Raw genomic sequence first — 12,216 nt, forward strand, 5'->3', positions numbered from 1 at the left:
TCAAGGAGTCGGTTCCCCCTTGTGGGATAGAGGTTTGAGCTCCGTGAGGGCAGTGGTTCTCGTTTTGGGAAGAGATTTTTGATCCGAGGTGATGTCCGCAGGCTGGCAGAGCAACAAGATTCGCTGAGGAACAGAAAGAAAGTCAGTTGAGCTGTCGATAAAACAGATAATGCATACCAGGAGGAATTCTGTACTCGCTCACAAATAAATACTTTTTTGAAATAATTCCTCAAACAGCAGGGCGCATTAGTTTTAACAGATGTTACTTAATCAAAAGTGAATGTTGCAACTATTTTCGGCTGACAGTGTATCAAGAATATCAGATCTTGTAAAAGTAGAAATACCACAGTGTGGAAATACTCTGATAGTGACTCAACATATACTGAAAGTACCAAAAGTAAAAGTACTCATTCAGTACTCGAACATAAATCACTTTAACAATGCAGCTGATAAAGATGGGACTCGTTTTAACTCCTTTACCTGATGGGCAGCTTGTGAATTTCACCCCAGGATTCAAAGTTGTATCTTGATCTATAATATTACGTCATCATTTATTTGATGATTTCTATTTTTCTATTATTAATCTGAATCTGCAAAGTAGCAAGTACCTTTAAATGATCAACTTAATGCAGTGGAGTCAAAATCTGCCTGAAGTGAAGTGTACAGCACTTGGATACATGTACTTGCCAGATGTGTCCATTCAGCAGGGTATGGTGTCCTAAAGCAAAGAGGTCATGTTTTTCCTAATCCTTCTGCCAAATATTCATATAGAAGAAGTTCTGAGAAAATCCTATTGAGAAATGTTGGAGACGTACACCAAGCTGTGCAGCCAACATATAAGGGAAGCCAGCACATTAAGCCGTGTCAGTCATCCAGGTCACAGGGCTCTTTATGAAAAGTGGAAGACTAACCCAAACAACCTTTTTGAAAAATTAGCCGTAAACACTGTTTACTCAATAAATGTATCCCTCCCAGCCACACAGCTGGAGTTCAACTTCCATGAAGCACAAAATGTCCATGATCTATATCAGATGTTGAAGGTTTTACTGACCGACATACTGACCGAGCAAAATGGTCACGTTTACAATTCAGAGTGAGACAAGAGGATCATACTTGCCTGTCGAAGAGGGCCTTTACCCTGCATTACTTTATATACCATAAACAGAGGGATGAGGGAGAGGGAGACGGTGGCTATGAACCAGCCCAAGATGTTAGCCCAGAGTGGGTAAACGTAAGTGTTGCTGAACTTAAGCGGGGAGTGTTTGACGATAGAGAAGATGAAGGTGCCCTGTGATTAGAGGAGACAAAATGGATTAGTATTAAATGTTATGGTCTGTAATTGCATAACAAGACAACACCTTAAATCAACTCTAACCTCTGATTTATGAGGTTCTGCTGGGAGGGATTGCAAGTTAAGTTCTGCCATTAATATGAATGTATTCACAGCTGTGTGCATTGCCTGTGATTTGATCTGCACATAATTCTCACTGGGATGGGTTTTCTCCCGAATGTGTGCATTTATATCACATCACATTATATCATATCATACATCAAATGGAACGACAGCAACATGCATGGAAGAAAAAGTAAATAAAAGGACCGAACTCTTACAAAACAGACGAGGGGACTGATGTAGCGCCAGCAGTACTTCATCAGTGGGTACGGACGATAACCAATCATGTCTGTGATGTTGCCATAGAAACGTTCAGCACCTTTTTTTATGGAAAGGCAAGATGTTAGAAAGGTCTTTGTCTTTGGGGTGAATTTAGCAGCACACTAGATTTGAATACCGTGGGTTTTTTCCCCTGTTGGAATCAGATAAAACGTTTCTTGTAATCGTCAAGAGGATAAATGCTTTTGCGTGATTGGTTGTGTTGTTTATGACTTACCGTAGACCCAGGCAATGCTGACAGACTGGCAGAGGGAGAGGATGAGCAGCGTGGTGCCGCTGCAGACATGATGGTCCAGCAGCTGGAGCAGGTAAATCCCTCCCTGAAAATGAGTGCATGAGTCAGAATCTACAACAGCAATGGTATTGTTCATTGTCAGAAAGGCTGCGACCCAGTTGTGAGATGAAGTTCTTTTGACAGCTCTGCCAAACCTAATTATACATCATGTAGCAAGCTTAATAATTTTTGTTGGCTTTCGAACCAAAGAACGATATATCTTGTGTGTGGGAAATATATTTGTGTGACACAACAAGACAAAACTGGCTGGTGTTTTGAGGTTTGGCATACTTTCCTGCTAACCCTCGGGCAGAGCAACAGAGGAAGTTTCGGAGCACATCTGACTGAAGGCTACAATATGGTTCAAATTAATTTTCACCCACTTAACAATTAGACATTTAAAATGGGATTACAGAAAAGTTGTGAAAATCCCCATAAACACCTCAGTGTGCTCTAAATTCTGTGTTCGCAATTTCCAATTCTAGGAAAAACACACAGTTATTGAGTGTTGAGAAATGTGAAGACACGGCACAAAGACAATGATTAAACAACGAGGAAGCTTTATGTTGCTTAGCAGCGTCCATAGCAACCACCCCAGCAACGATAGACAACGTGCCATTCCAACGATTTTCTGGTGAGACCTGAAATAACTTTCATCATCATAAACTAACTAAATATCACCTGCAGTCACTGAAAGGAGATTATGAAAACAAAATGCACATTTGATGCTAGAAATGTTATCAAATGGCATTTTAATGCCGAAGAATATTGAATTTTCCACTGAGAATGAATGTTCATGTTTTTTCACTTAAAGGAGTGAAATATAATGCATTGAACTGTGCACTTAAGTCCCTTATATACAGGTATAAAATAAATAATATGTTAGAAAACAATGAGGAAGGATTTTGCTAATTGTCTAGCTCGGTTACTGTACTGTTATTTGGATGTTATCATGTTTACAACATCATGTTTTTACCCAGAAAAGCAATGATGGAGTGACTTAAATGAGAAACACATGGAGAGGCGCCACTCTACTTTGGGATGGTTGTGTTCTGATTTCCTTTTACTTACATACATAATTATGAAGGCATGTCGGTTTGAGAATAGTCTTTAGACATTTTGTTGCTATAACCGTCTGCTTGCCCAATGTTAGGGCGTAACAGTATTTGCCAGTTCTTCATGAGCATCCGTCTCCTAATCGTAAAATCCATCGGTGTCTCTTTTATTTTGTATTGCTTCTAGGTTCTTGACGGAACGTCCTCGACACTACAAACCTCAGTGACCAGAGAGAGTCCCAGCAAACAGCCGGTACTGCAGATAGCCAGCAGAACCAGCTCACGTCTGTAGCCTTGGCGCAGGTAAGTAGGGAACAAATCAGTGAGTGACGTCATCAGACACTCCAGACCAACAAACTGGAAGGAAGCAGTGGGAGGGAAGAGAGTCAGGGCTTTGTTCATTCATTCATTCATTTACTCTTGCAGGGAGGTTTGGTACCTGACTGTCCAATCCAAGCAGGATGATCATGATGAAGAAACACGCCGACCACACCTGAGGCATGGGCATCATGGCTACAGCACGTGGGTAGACGATGAATGCCAACCCTGGACCTACACACACACACACACACACACACACACACAGAATGTAACGATATAGTGTCGTTTGAATGAATATCATATGATTTGAAAGCACAGACCAAAGACAAAATTCTAATTTTGACCTGATAATGCAGACGAAGATACAAACAAACGATGTAATGCTGAATCGTTTGCATTGGTTTTAATATTTGAAGCTGATGTTTCCAATAGGAATCAGAACTCTCTCATTCATCTCTTTTTTTCTGTCTTTAGTTCTGCTTGCTGGTTAACGGTAATCCTGCTCACTTGAAGTGATCTGCATGCTTTGAGTTAAAGGTAATATAATATAAAAGAAATCAAAAGGAAAAAAAGAGGGTGACAGAAGAATGTGCATCAAGTCTGCCAGTAAGCTTCTCAGGTGAAAAAGATAAGGATAGACACATGGCATCCACACAGAGTGAAGAAGTAGGTGTCCATGCAGGGTGCAGTGTCTGACTACAAGCCTCCCACACAGGAAATGTATTAAAGCATTCTGTCATTCTGCAGTTCCTGATTTGAGTTGAACTGAGCTTAGTCACCTGATTCGGCTACTTGAGAAATATCCACTCCTTGTTCTATGGTCATGAAACCCAAAACAGAGAAAATGGCGAAGCCGGACACAATGCTGGTGGCACTGTTCAGTAAACACAAGTAGAAACAGTCCCTGAAAGAAAAACACAGTCCTAAGAACGTGTAAAGAGTGGGAGGATAGAACAATGTTGCAGAAGATCTTTTTCCTAACTATGTTAAAGTGGATTATCGGATGTTTTAGTTTAGTTTAGAATGAGGTCACGGATACAAGCAGCTGAAATGAGCTTCCTCCGTAGGGTGGCTTGGCTCAGCATTACAGAGAGGGCGAGGAGCTCAGACATCCGGAGGGAGCTTCGCGTTGAAAGGAGACTGTTGAGGTGGTTCGGGCATTTGGTCAGGATGCCTCCTGGACGCCTCCCGTCAGAGGTGTTCCAGGCATGCCAAACTGGGAAGCGGCCCCGGGGTAGAAAACGCTGGTGGGATTATATAGCCCGTCTAGCCTGATAAAGCCTCGGCGTTGCTGGACATCTGCAAAGCCTCATAAGCCTGCTGCCCCCGGCCCGGATGAGGGGAGGATGATGGATGGATGGATGGGTAATTTTTGTTTGTTCACGAATGGGGGGGGATTTATGATGAACAATTCACTATTTATTTTACAAAAAGGATCACATCCCGCCCTCCTCCCTGTCGTGTCTTTATAAATCGCCAGAGAAGCCGGTATGGAAAGGGCAGAAGAGAGCACTGGCAGCTTGTAAGAAGTGCCGATGTGCAAAAAAAAAAGTCACAGCATGCTAAGGAATAAAATAAAGTGAGTACATATTATAGTCACACATTCAACAGCAGTCTTATTGGCCAGTGTTGCCAGAGAAATAATATACGGTATAGAGACAAGAGACAGTGACATTTTATTTGAAAGACGTCTGCTATAGTTACATTTCAGGATGGTTTTGACAGATTTTGCCTGCGTTTACCTGTAACAGTCGTTCTTGTAAGTGTTGTAACTCCCGAGAGAGGTTAGAAATCCAAGGCCGATGGCATAGGAGAAGAAGATCTGAGTGCCAGCATCCATCCACACCTGAAAAAGGTCAGACACATACGTACGTACGTACGTGTGTGTGTGTGTGTGTGTGTGTGTGTGTGTGCACTCTGTGGAGGAAACGATCTGGCAGTTCCAGAAATCGTATGTTCTTACCTGGGGATCTGTGAGGCGGGAGATGTCGGGGTAGAGGTAGTAAGTGATCCCATGCATTGCACCCGGTAGGGTTACACCACGTATGAGCAGAATAAACAGCATAGCATAGGGGAAGGTGGCTGTGAAGTATGCTGCCTGAAAGGAACATAAGAAACAATTGTGAATTGGATTGCGTTAATGTGAGACACACCCACCCCCGCTACCTGGTTTTACGTGATGGATTCCCTCAACCTTATCCTTAATTCCCCCAACCAACATTGTGCCCTGATCTTAACCATTAGCACTTGTATTGCTCTGTTCCGCCAAAGTAAAATCGAATCCTAACCAAACTTTTCTTGATCTCCTTGTGGAGAGTCAGGATTGACCTTTGCTCCAACCACAATCCTAATGGAATTAAACACGGGCTTGGCCTGAAACACGTCCATAACAGCAGCCAGATAATAATGGCAGTGAGAGCAAATCCAAACATTTGTGTTGGCCGTCACAAGTGTGGAAGATCGTGAATTCCTCAGACGGTTCCTGTGGTGTTGAGGGTTGCAGGACCACAAAATAAGTATCGGGTCTGAACTCAGCACCCGGGGCCTCAAGCTGAAACAGAGCTCACATGGACCCACATATGTAACGAGCTGCTTGGCAACCAAACAGTCGGTGGGTCAGTGTGGGTTAAATGAAAAAAAAAAAAAAAAAGCCTTTTACTAAAAACGGTTATTGTTTTAAATGCAATTAGTTTCTACAGTGAGATTAATGTATTGCATGAAAGAGCAGCTTTAAAATAACTTGACTTTAATTTACTAAACTTAAAATGTATGAAACTAGGCTGCTGAAAACATAAAAAACTTCCGAGCAGCGTTTTGAAGGGAGGTTTTTTTTTTCCAAAACGTGTTAAACATTTATGAATGTTGTTCAGTCTTTAACCAGCTAACCTTTCCTGTTGACTTGATGCCCTTCCAAATGCAAAAGTAGCAGATGACCCAGGACAGGATGAGACACAAGACCAGTTCCCACCTCAAGCTGCCGACCTCCTCGATACCACTAGAGATTTTCAAAACCCGGTGCCTGGACGGAGAGGGGGAGCAATGGTATGGGTTAAAAATGGAGCAAACATCTGTGACGGGGAGTGAAAAAGGCAGAAAGATAGTAGAAATCTAAGCATGAGATGGTGGATGGGAGAAAATCGGAGGTGGGCTGTGCCCTTCTAGTGTAAAAAAAACGTGACAAATTGCTATATAGGCTGCCCTACATGCACGCTTTTGCCTTTTTTAATCTTTTTTTTTCAGGCTGAGGTTGAGAGGGAAAAAAGGGGGATTGAGAAAGAAAGAAAAGAGACTGAAGGAAAAATGAGCTTTCCGTTAAACTTGTTTGAGTTGACTATGCTTACTGCCAGAACTCCACAACAGGAAGAGTTGTATTCAGTCTGGATGTCATGCTGAGGGTCAGATTTGACTGGCTGATGTCCAGACATGAGTCTAGTATGAAACACAAAACATCGGGATGTAAGAATGCTCATTTTCACAGTAAAGGGTCATTAAAATGTTTTTTTGTTTGCAGCCCACAGATGCAGAGCACAGGTTTTTCTAACAATATTGTAGTGAAAATGTATCAACTCTCTTACTTTTTTCACGTTTTTTTATCCCGCCATTCTATTATAAAATGATGTTTGAGAAAGTGCTTGAATCTATTCATATGTAAAAATTTAGCTGATTTGGTCCTAAATATAAATATTTTACACAACAAAATTGTTATATCATTTATGAGTGTATTTTCTTCTCTCTTACTTTTGACATCTCAGCTAAAAGGAAAGTCTCAACACCATTTTGGGGGTAATTTTATAAACAATTTTACACCTACAGGTTCGAAGCCCTGGAGGAGAGCTGGAGGACGGCCTACCTGTGTTCCAGTCGTGTCCACATGTGGCCCAAGGCAGAACCGCGCTGAAGGACGAGAACAGGTAGAAGAACGCCCATGCAATGATGACAATATATGAGGTGGCACTGAATGCAATGATTAAGTGACTGGCATAACCCATGCCTGGAAAAAGAAAAGGAGAGAAATACAAAGGAGGGTGGTGCACAGATAGTATTCTGATGTTGCCACACTCAACACTGTCTGAGCAAATAGACAATTTATTTAAAACATAAAAGCTGTGGTTAAAGATAAAGCACAAATTATATTCTCCAAATCTATATTTTCCCCAATAACAAATACCCCAAATGATGCAAAACCACATAATTTCCAAAATCACTTGTTGCAGAACAACCAGGAGGAGACCCGTTATGTGTTAAGTAAGTTTGTTAAACTACACTCTAGTTGCTTCATATTTTTTCCTCCAAACTATTCCCCATTATTATGCAAAAGCTTGTTCTTCCCATTCTGTCGACATTGCATGAACGCAGCATCGCCATCACATTTGCATTGAATTTAAATCACATCCTGTTTTTTCATCTAGCACCATCATCGGGTCAAAAATGGTATTTTGTCTTTCAAATCATTTGAGACCCATTGAGTGGAAAAATGTATTTTATATTTTGCTTTAGCTATCTATCTCTTCCGCGTTGCCCTTTCTTTCCAAATGTACCTCTGAAACTACGACGAGATGGAGATATGACAAATATGACGAGAATATTTGCAGAGGAGAGAGTGTTTTATTTACCTTGGAAAAGTGGACAGATCTTCCTCCAGCACGTGATGCTCCCCTGGCTGGTGTGTTGTCCTAAAGCCGTCTCCAGGAAGAAAAAAGGGATTCCGCATGTGAGCATGAACACGGTGTATGGGATCAAAAACACACCTGCAAAAACAAAGTGAGAGAAGAAAGGGTAAATAGTGTTTTCTCTTTGAATAAAATCATATATTCTAAATAAAGAGTGATAATCACTCGCCTCCGCCGTTTTTGTAGCACAGGTAAGGGAACCTCCAGACGTTGCCAGGTCCGATAATCGCGCCCATCACAGTGAGGATGAACTCGGCTTTGGTCCCCCAGTGGCCCCGGCCCTCCAGCTCCTTCCTCGCCTCTGGGTGTCTCTTTGACACCGACCCAGTGCACGTGTCATTCTGTTCGTTCTTCACCATTTCCCTTCAATCACTCTGCAGACCACTTTCTTCTGGCCCAAAGCTCGCGCGCCGTCAGACAGAGTGACTTGAGCGGGAGTTGAACAGTCTTTTCACACCCTTCAGATAATTACGTTGCACGCCTACGTCATTGGACGTTTGCTATACCTATAGACCGACCACTTCATCCGAGGTTATGGCTGAAAGATGATCTCGTTGGGGTTCATCTTTTCAACTTTGTTGATGTATGTTTTTGTACATTTTTATATGCATTTATTAACACGTATGTACACGTATGCTCATGGCGTGATGTTAGTTTTAAGCATGAGTGTCAGTTGCAAGAATATTGCTGTTTCAGTTCAGTATGATTTTAAAAAAAGAAGAAAAAAAAACGTGATGAGAATCATCAATCAAACAATCTTTAAGGATAAGAATGAATGACGCCTGCACCAGTAAATATGTATCAGCTGAATCTTTGATAGACCTTTATTGTCGTATTTATGAATGTCTGATCCGGAGAAGTCTTGAGTTCAGCCACTGAACGAGCCAAACACACGAATTCTCGTTCCGACCACTAGGTGGCACTACATCTCCCTTAGTTTGTCCTACATCAACCACACAGATATTGCAGAGTACATGAAGTACATAAAACGACTGCTATATTATTATTTTTAGTTTTCAGATTAACTTTTTGAACAAATTAATCAAAAATCAAACTTACTTTTGTAATGGCAATGATACGTTGTGGTTTCTTTGTTTCCTTCTTTGGACAAATGTCTTTATTGTAAGTCGCTTTGGACAAAAGCGTCTGCTAAATGACCTAAATGTAAATGTAATGGAAACAATGTTGCAATGAGAAAATAGTTTAATTCCAGAGAAGTTTTTAAAATGATGTGTTTTGAGGTTCATCCTGAAACCCTAATTTCACCAACACATATAATGTGCACAAACAACCCCCGGGTATCCCAAGAGTAAACTACTGAAATAAACAACTATCATGGCAAAATGTTGTCTTATTTCTTCTCAAAGCATTATTAGTTATTTAATGAATGCCATCTGAATAAAACTAAAACAAAAGAATAGTATTACAGAGAAGTTTTAATTAATTTGCTTATTATGTAAAAGGAAAATAGACAGAACACACTTTCAAGTCTGTCTCCTTCAAAATTACTGAGTCGCCATCTGATAGTGTGTGACACTTTAGATTAGATGTATAGATGGCTATTGATTTGGATAAACATTCGTTTTACAGTAAAGTTTGGAATCATCTGTACCAAAAGTTTGATTTGTTACAGATGCCTGAGAGGACTATTCTAGGGTCTTTCAGGCCTGAAGCTTGTTGAACATCCTATTTACAAAAAAACATGAACATGGAGAACAAAATGCTGTAAAATGGTTCAGACAGAATGACAACTGAAAGGGCAGAACAAGACAAATATATGTCTGAGCAACAGTTCAATATAGAAGAAGTCACCACTCAGGAAAACTGGAAGCTTTGCATCTAAATGTGCAGATTTAGGAGCCGATTCCTGTTTCAGTGGCAAGTGGACGATAATATAACATATACAACACCAGAAGGTTAGTCTAGGGATGCACTGTTGTGGTATCGGCTCCATCTGAACATGCAATGTACTGACAAATCTCAATTTTAACCATAGAAAAAGAAAAACAGGGTCCCAAAGTATTCAGAGCCCAGTTGAACCGTTACGGTTCAATCATCATGATTAACTTCTGGACTGGAAAACAAATTCAAAATCCAAGTTCTAACAGAATTCTGCATTTTCATGCAACACAAAAATAATTAAATCAGTTTGAAGTTTGAATCATTACATTTTCTTCTTTTATGGCCAGGAGTATATTTCAAATGTAAATTATACATTAAGTGTTTGAATTATGGGCCTACTGTTTTAATTTGTTAAAAAAAAATAGTCATTATTGGAGGAAATAAGAACAACAAATACAAGGTCATTCCAAAATAAAATAAATAAAAATAAAAACAGCTGCCAGCCCAACATGTAACGTTGCAGGGCGGTGTAACGGATGCATCAGTGCTGGACGTCCCCTCCTTCCTGGACGGAGACCTGGACGGCGCCCCTGACGGACTGCGGCTGCACCGGAGCCGCGCTGGAAACCAGTGAGCTCATTGTGGCTGCATGGAGAGGAGGGCGGGGCTCCCAGCATCATCACCACCGGCCATCACTGCCTCATTGTACGGGGGGCTGCTGCTGATGCTGGGACCGAAGCGGACGGGACGATCTCTCTGAATCTCCTTTGGTGCCATGGACCCGGTTTCACGCGGATCCGGACCCCCCACATGATGCGGACCCATCTCGAGGTAAGCGAGCTGTTCGTAAACGCTGCCTGTTGTTCGCGTCACCGTCCGAGCTCGGAGTTACTGACTGTCGGGGCCTGTCGGCTTCAGTCGGGCTCATCGCGAGATGGCTACACGTCCTACCCGTTTTTATCCCCCGATATCAAATCCTAACCGCAGCATCGTCGTGTGAACAAACCGTGGGAAGCCTTTTATTTGAGGGCTTATGATCGGCTGAGGATGCGCGGCGGAGGCGGCGGAGCTCGGCCTGCAGCGGAGAGGATGACGAGGGAAGCAGAGCCGCTGTGGGGATTTTTTTTTATCACCACGAAGGGCCATTTTACACACGACGGATGCTCCCGCTGCACCGAGCAGCATCTCCCTGTCTGCTCCTTCCTGCCCACCGGGCTTCCTGGTGGCCGCGGCCCAGCTGCTGGTCCAGCTGCTGGTCCAGGAGGCTCCCAGCTGTTGGTGAAACCCGCTGGGCCGACACCTTTAGGCCCCGTGCATTACGTGCATTTGTCTTGCCTGACAGGTCATCACACATTAACTTGGCCATGTTGTGAAAGGATGCTGCAGTGATGTCCACCACTGTGGTGGGCTACTAGTCCAGGGCCCTCCAGACTGAGGCACAAGGGGGTCTGCAGCCTGCAACATGCCCCAGGTCTTATTGCACTGGCCTGGTTTTAACGCGCATCACCCCTGCTGGGAGGGCATTTGTCACACCAGGGTCAGCAGCACAGATGTAGGCTAGTTACTGCCCACACGTTAATAGTTAATGGATGGACAGAGGCTGGTCAGAAAGCATCGATGGAGCAAATATGAAGCAGGATCAAATAAAAACCAGTCAAGTTAGATGAATTTCTTTAAATTAATGATGAACCTGATACAGTCAGGCAGTGTGATTCTGATATGGCAATGTTTTTTTTCTTTAATTTCATTGGAGCAGTTGTTTTTGTATTCAGTTTGCCTGGATTACGAAATAAAGCATTCATCTTCAAGTGGTCCTCTATAATGTTCAGGGCCATTTAAGCAAAAGTCACACTATGAAGTATCCTGTTGCGTTGCTATTTTCATTTAATTTCATAGCTGTATTCCTCTTCGTCTGCTACTCTTCACTGAATTAAAATCTCATTCACATGATGCACTTAGATCTCATCCAATGCTAATACACTGTTGGTATTTTGACCTGAGACGGATGGATTTGAGGTCTTTTTCTTACCAGAATTAAGAAGCATGTCAACTATAGTCCAGAGAGAAGCTGGAGAGCGGCTGCTTTGAACCGATGCCACATCCAGACCCAGACCTATTAAAGCAGAGTCTCTTATTGACATGGGACAGCGCTGGCGTCAGTCTGACTAACTTTTGCCGACATAAAAACAAACAGTCTCGACCAGAACATCCCAGCGGCTCTGCTGGATGGCGACAGTGAAGGGTTGTGGCAATTACAGTGGGTTTTCATTAACATCTATTGTTTGAGGGCTGTATATACATTCTGATGCGCTTTGTGGAGCTCTGCTCATACTCTGTGTTGGTATTCTGACCCCGGCCAGATGGATTAGGAGTCACTTTTGG

At 42.3% G+C, this 12,216-nt stretch overlaps 2 protein-coding genes across 3 annotated transcripts in view; one reads left to right on the forward strand and one right to left on the reverse strand.

The window, feature by feature from the left end:
- On the reverse strand, positions 1-8,351 carry LOC311025686 (sodium- and chloride-dependent GABA transporter 2-like; the record flags this gene model as incomplete). The annotated part of the gene is made up of 14 exons (XM_084028756.1): positions 1-123; positions 1,118-1,288; positions 1,612-1,712; positions 1,890-1,992; positions 3,221-3,358; positions 3,441-3,553; positions 4,102-4,226; positions 5,065-5,168; positions 5,286-5,420; positions 6,209-6,341; positions 6,664-6,751; positions 7,173-7,313; positions 7,936-8,070; positions 8,162-8,351. The coding sequence occupies 14 exons, from the start codon at positions 8,349-8,351 to the stop codon at positions 1-3; spliced, it is 1,800 nt and encodes a 599-aa protein (XP_083884882.1).
- The window catches only part of jakmip2 (janus kinase and microtubule interacting protein 2), a 24,101-nt gene continuing 19,036 nt past the window's right edge, over positions 7,152-12,216 (forward strand). The window contains exons 1-2 of one of the 2 annotated variants that reach the window (XM_084028295.1): positions 7,152-7,233; positions 10,358-10,665. The gene's annotated coding sequence lies outside the window, so the exon portion shown is untranslated. The remainder of the gene's footprint in view (positions 7,234-10,357; positions 10,666-12,216) is intronic. The other variant, XM_084028296.1, reaches the window with a different exon arrangement.

This window comes from Eutrigla gurnardus (genome assembly GCF_963514095.1).
Source record: "Eutrigla gurnardus genome assembly, chromosome: 15".
NCBI lineage: Eukaryota > Metazoa > Chordata > Actinopteri > Perciformes > Triglidae > Eutrigla > Eutrigla gurnardus.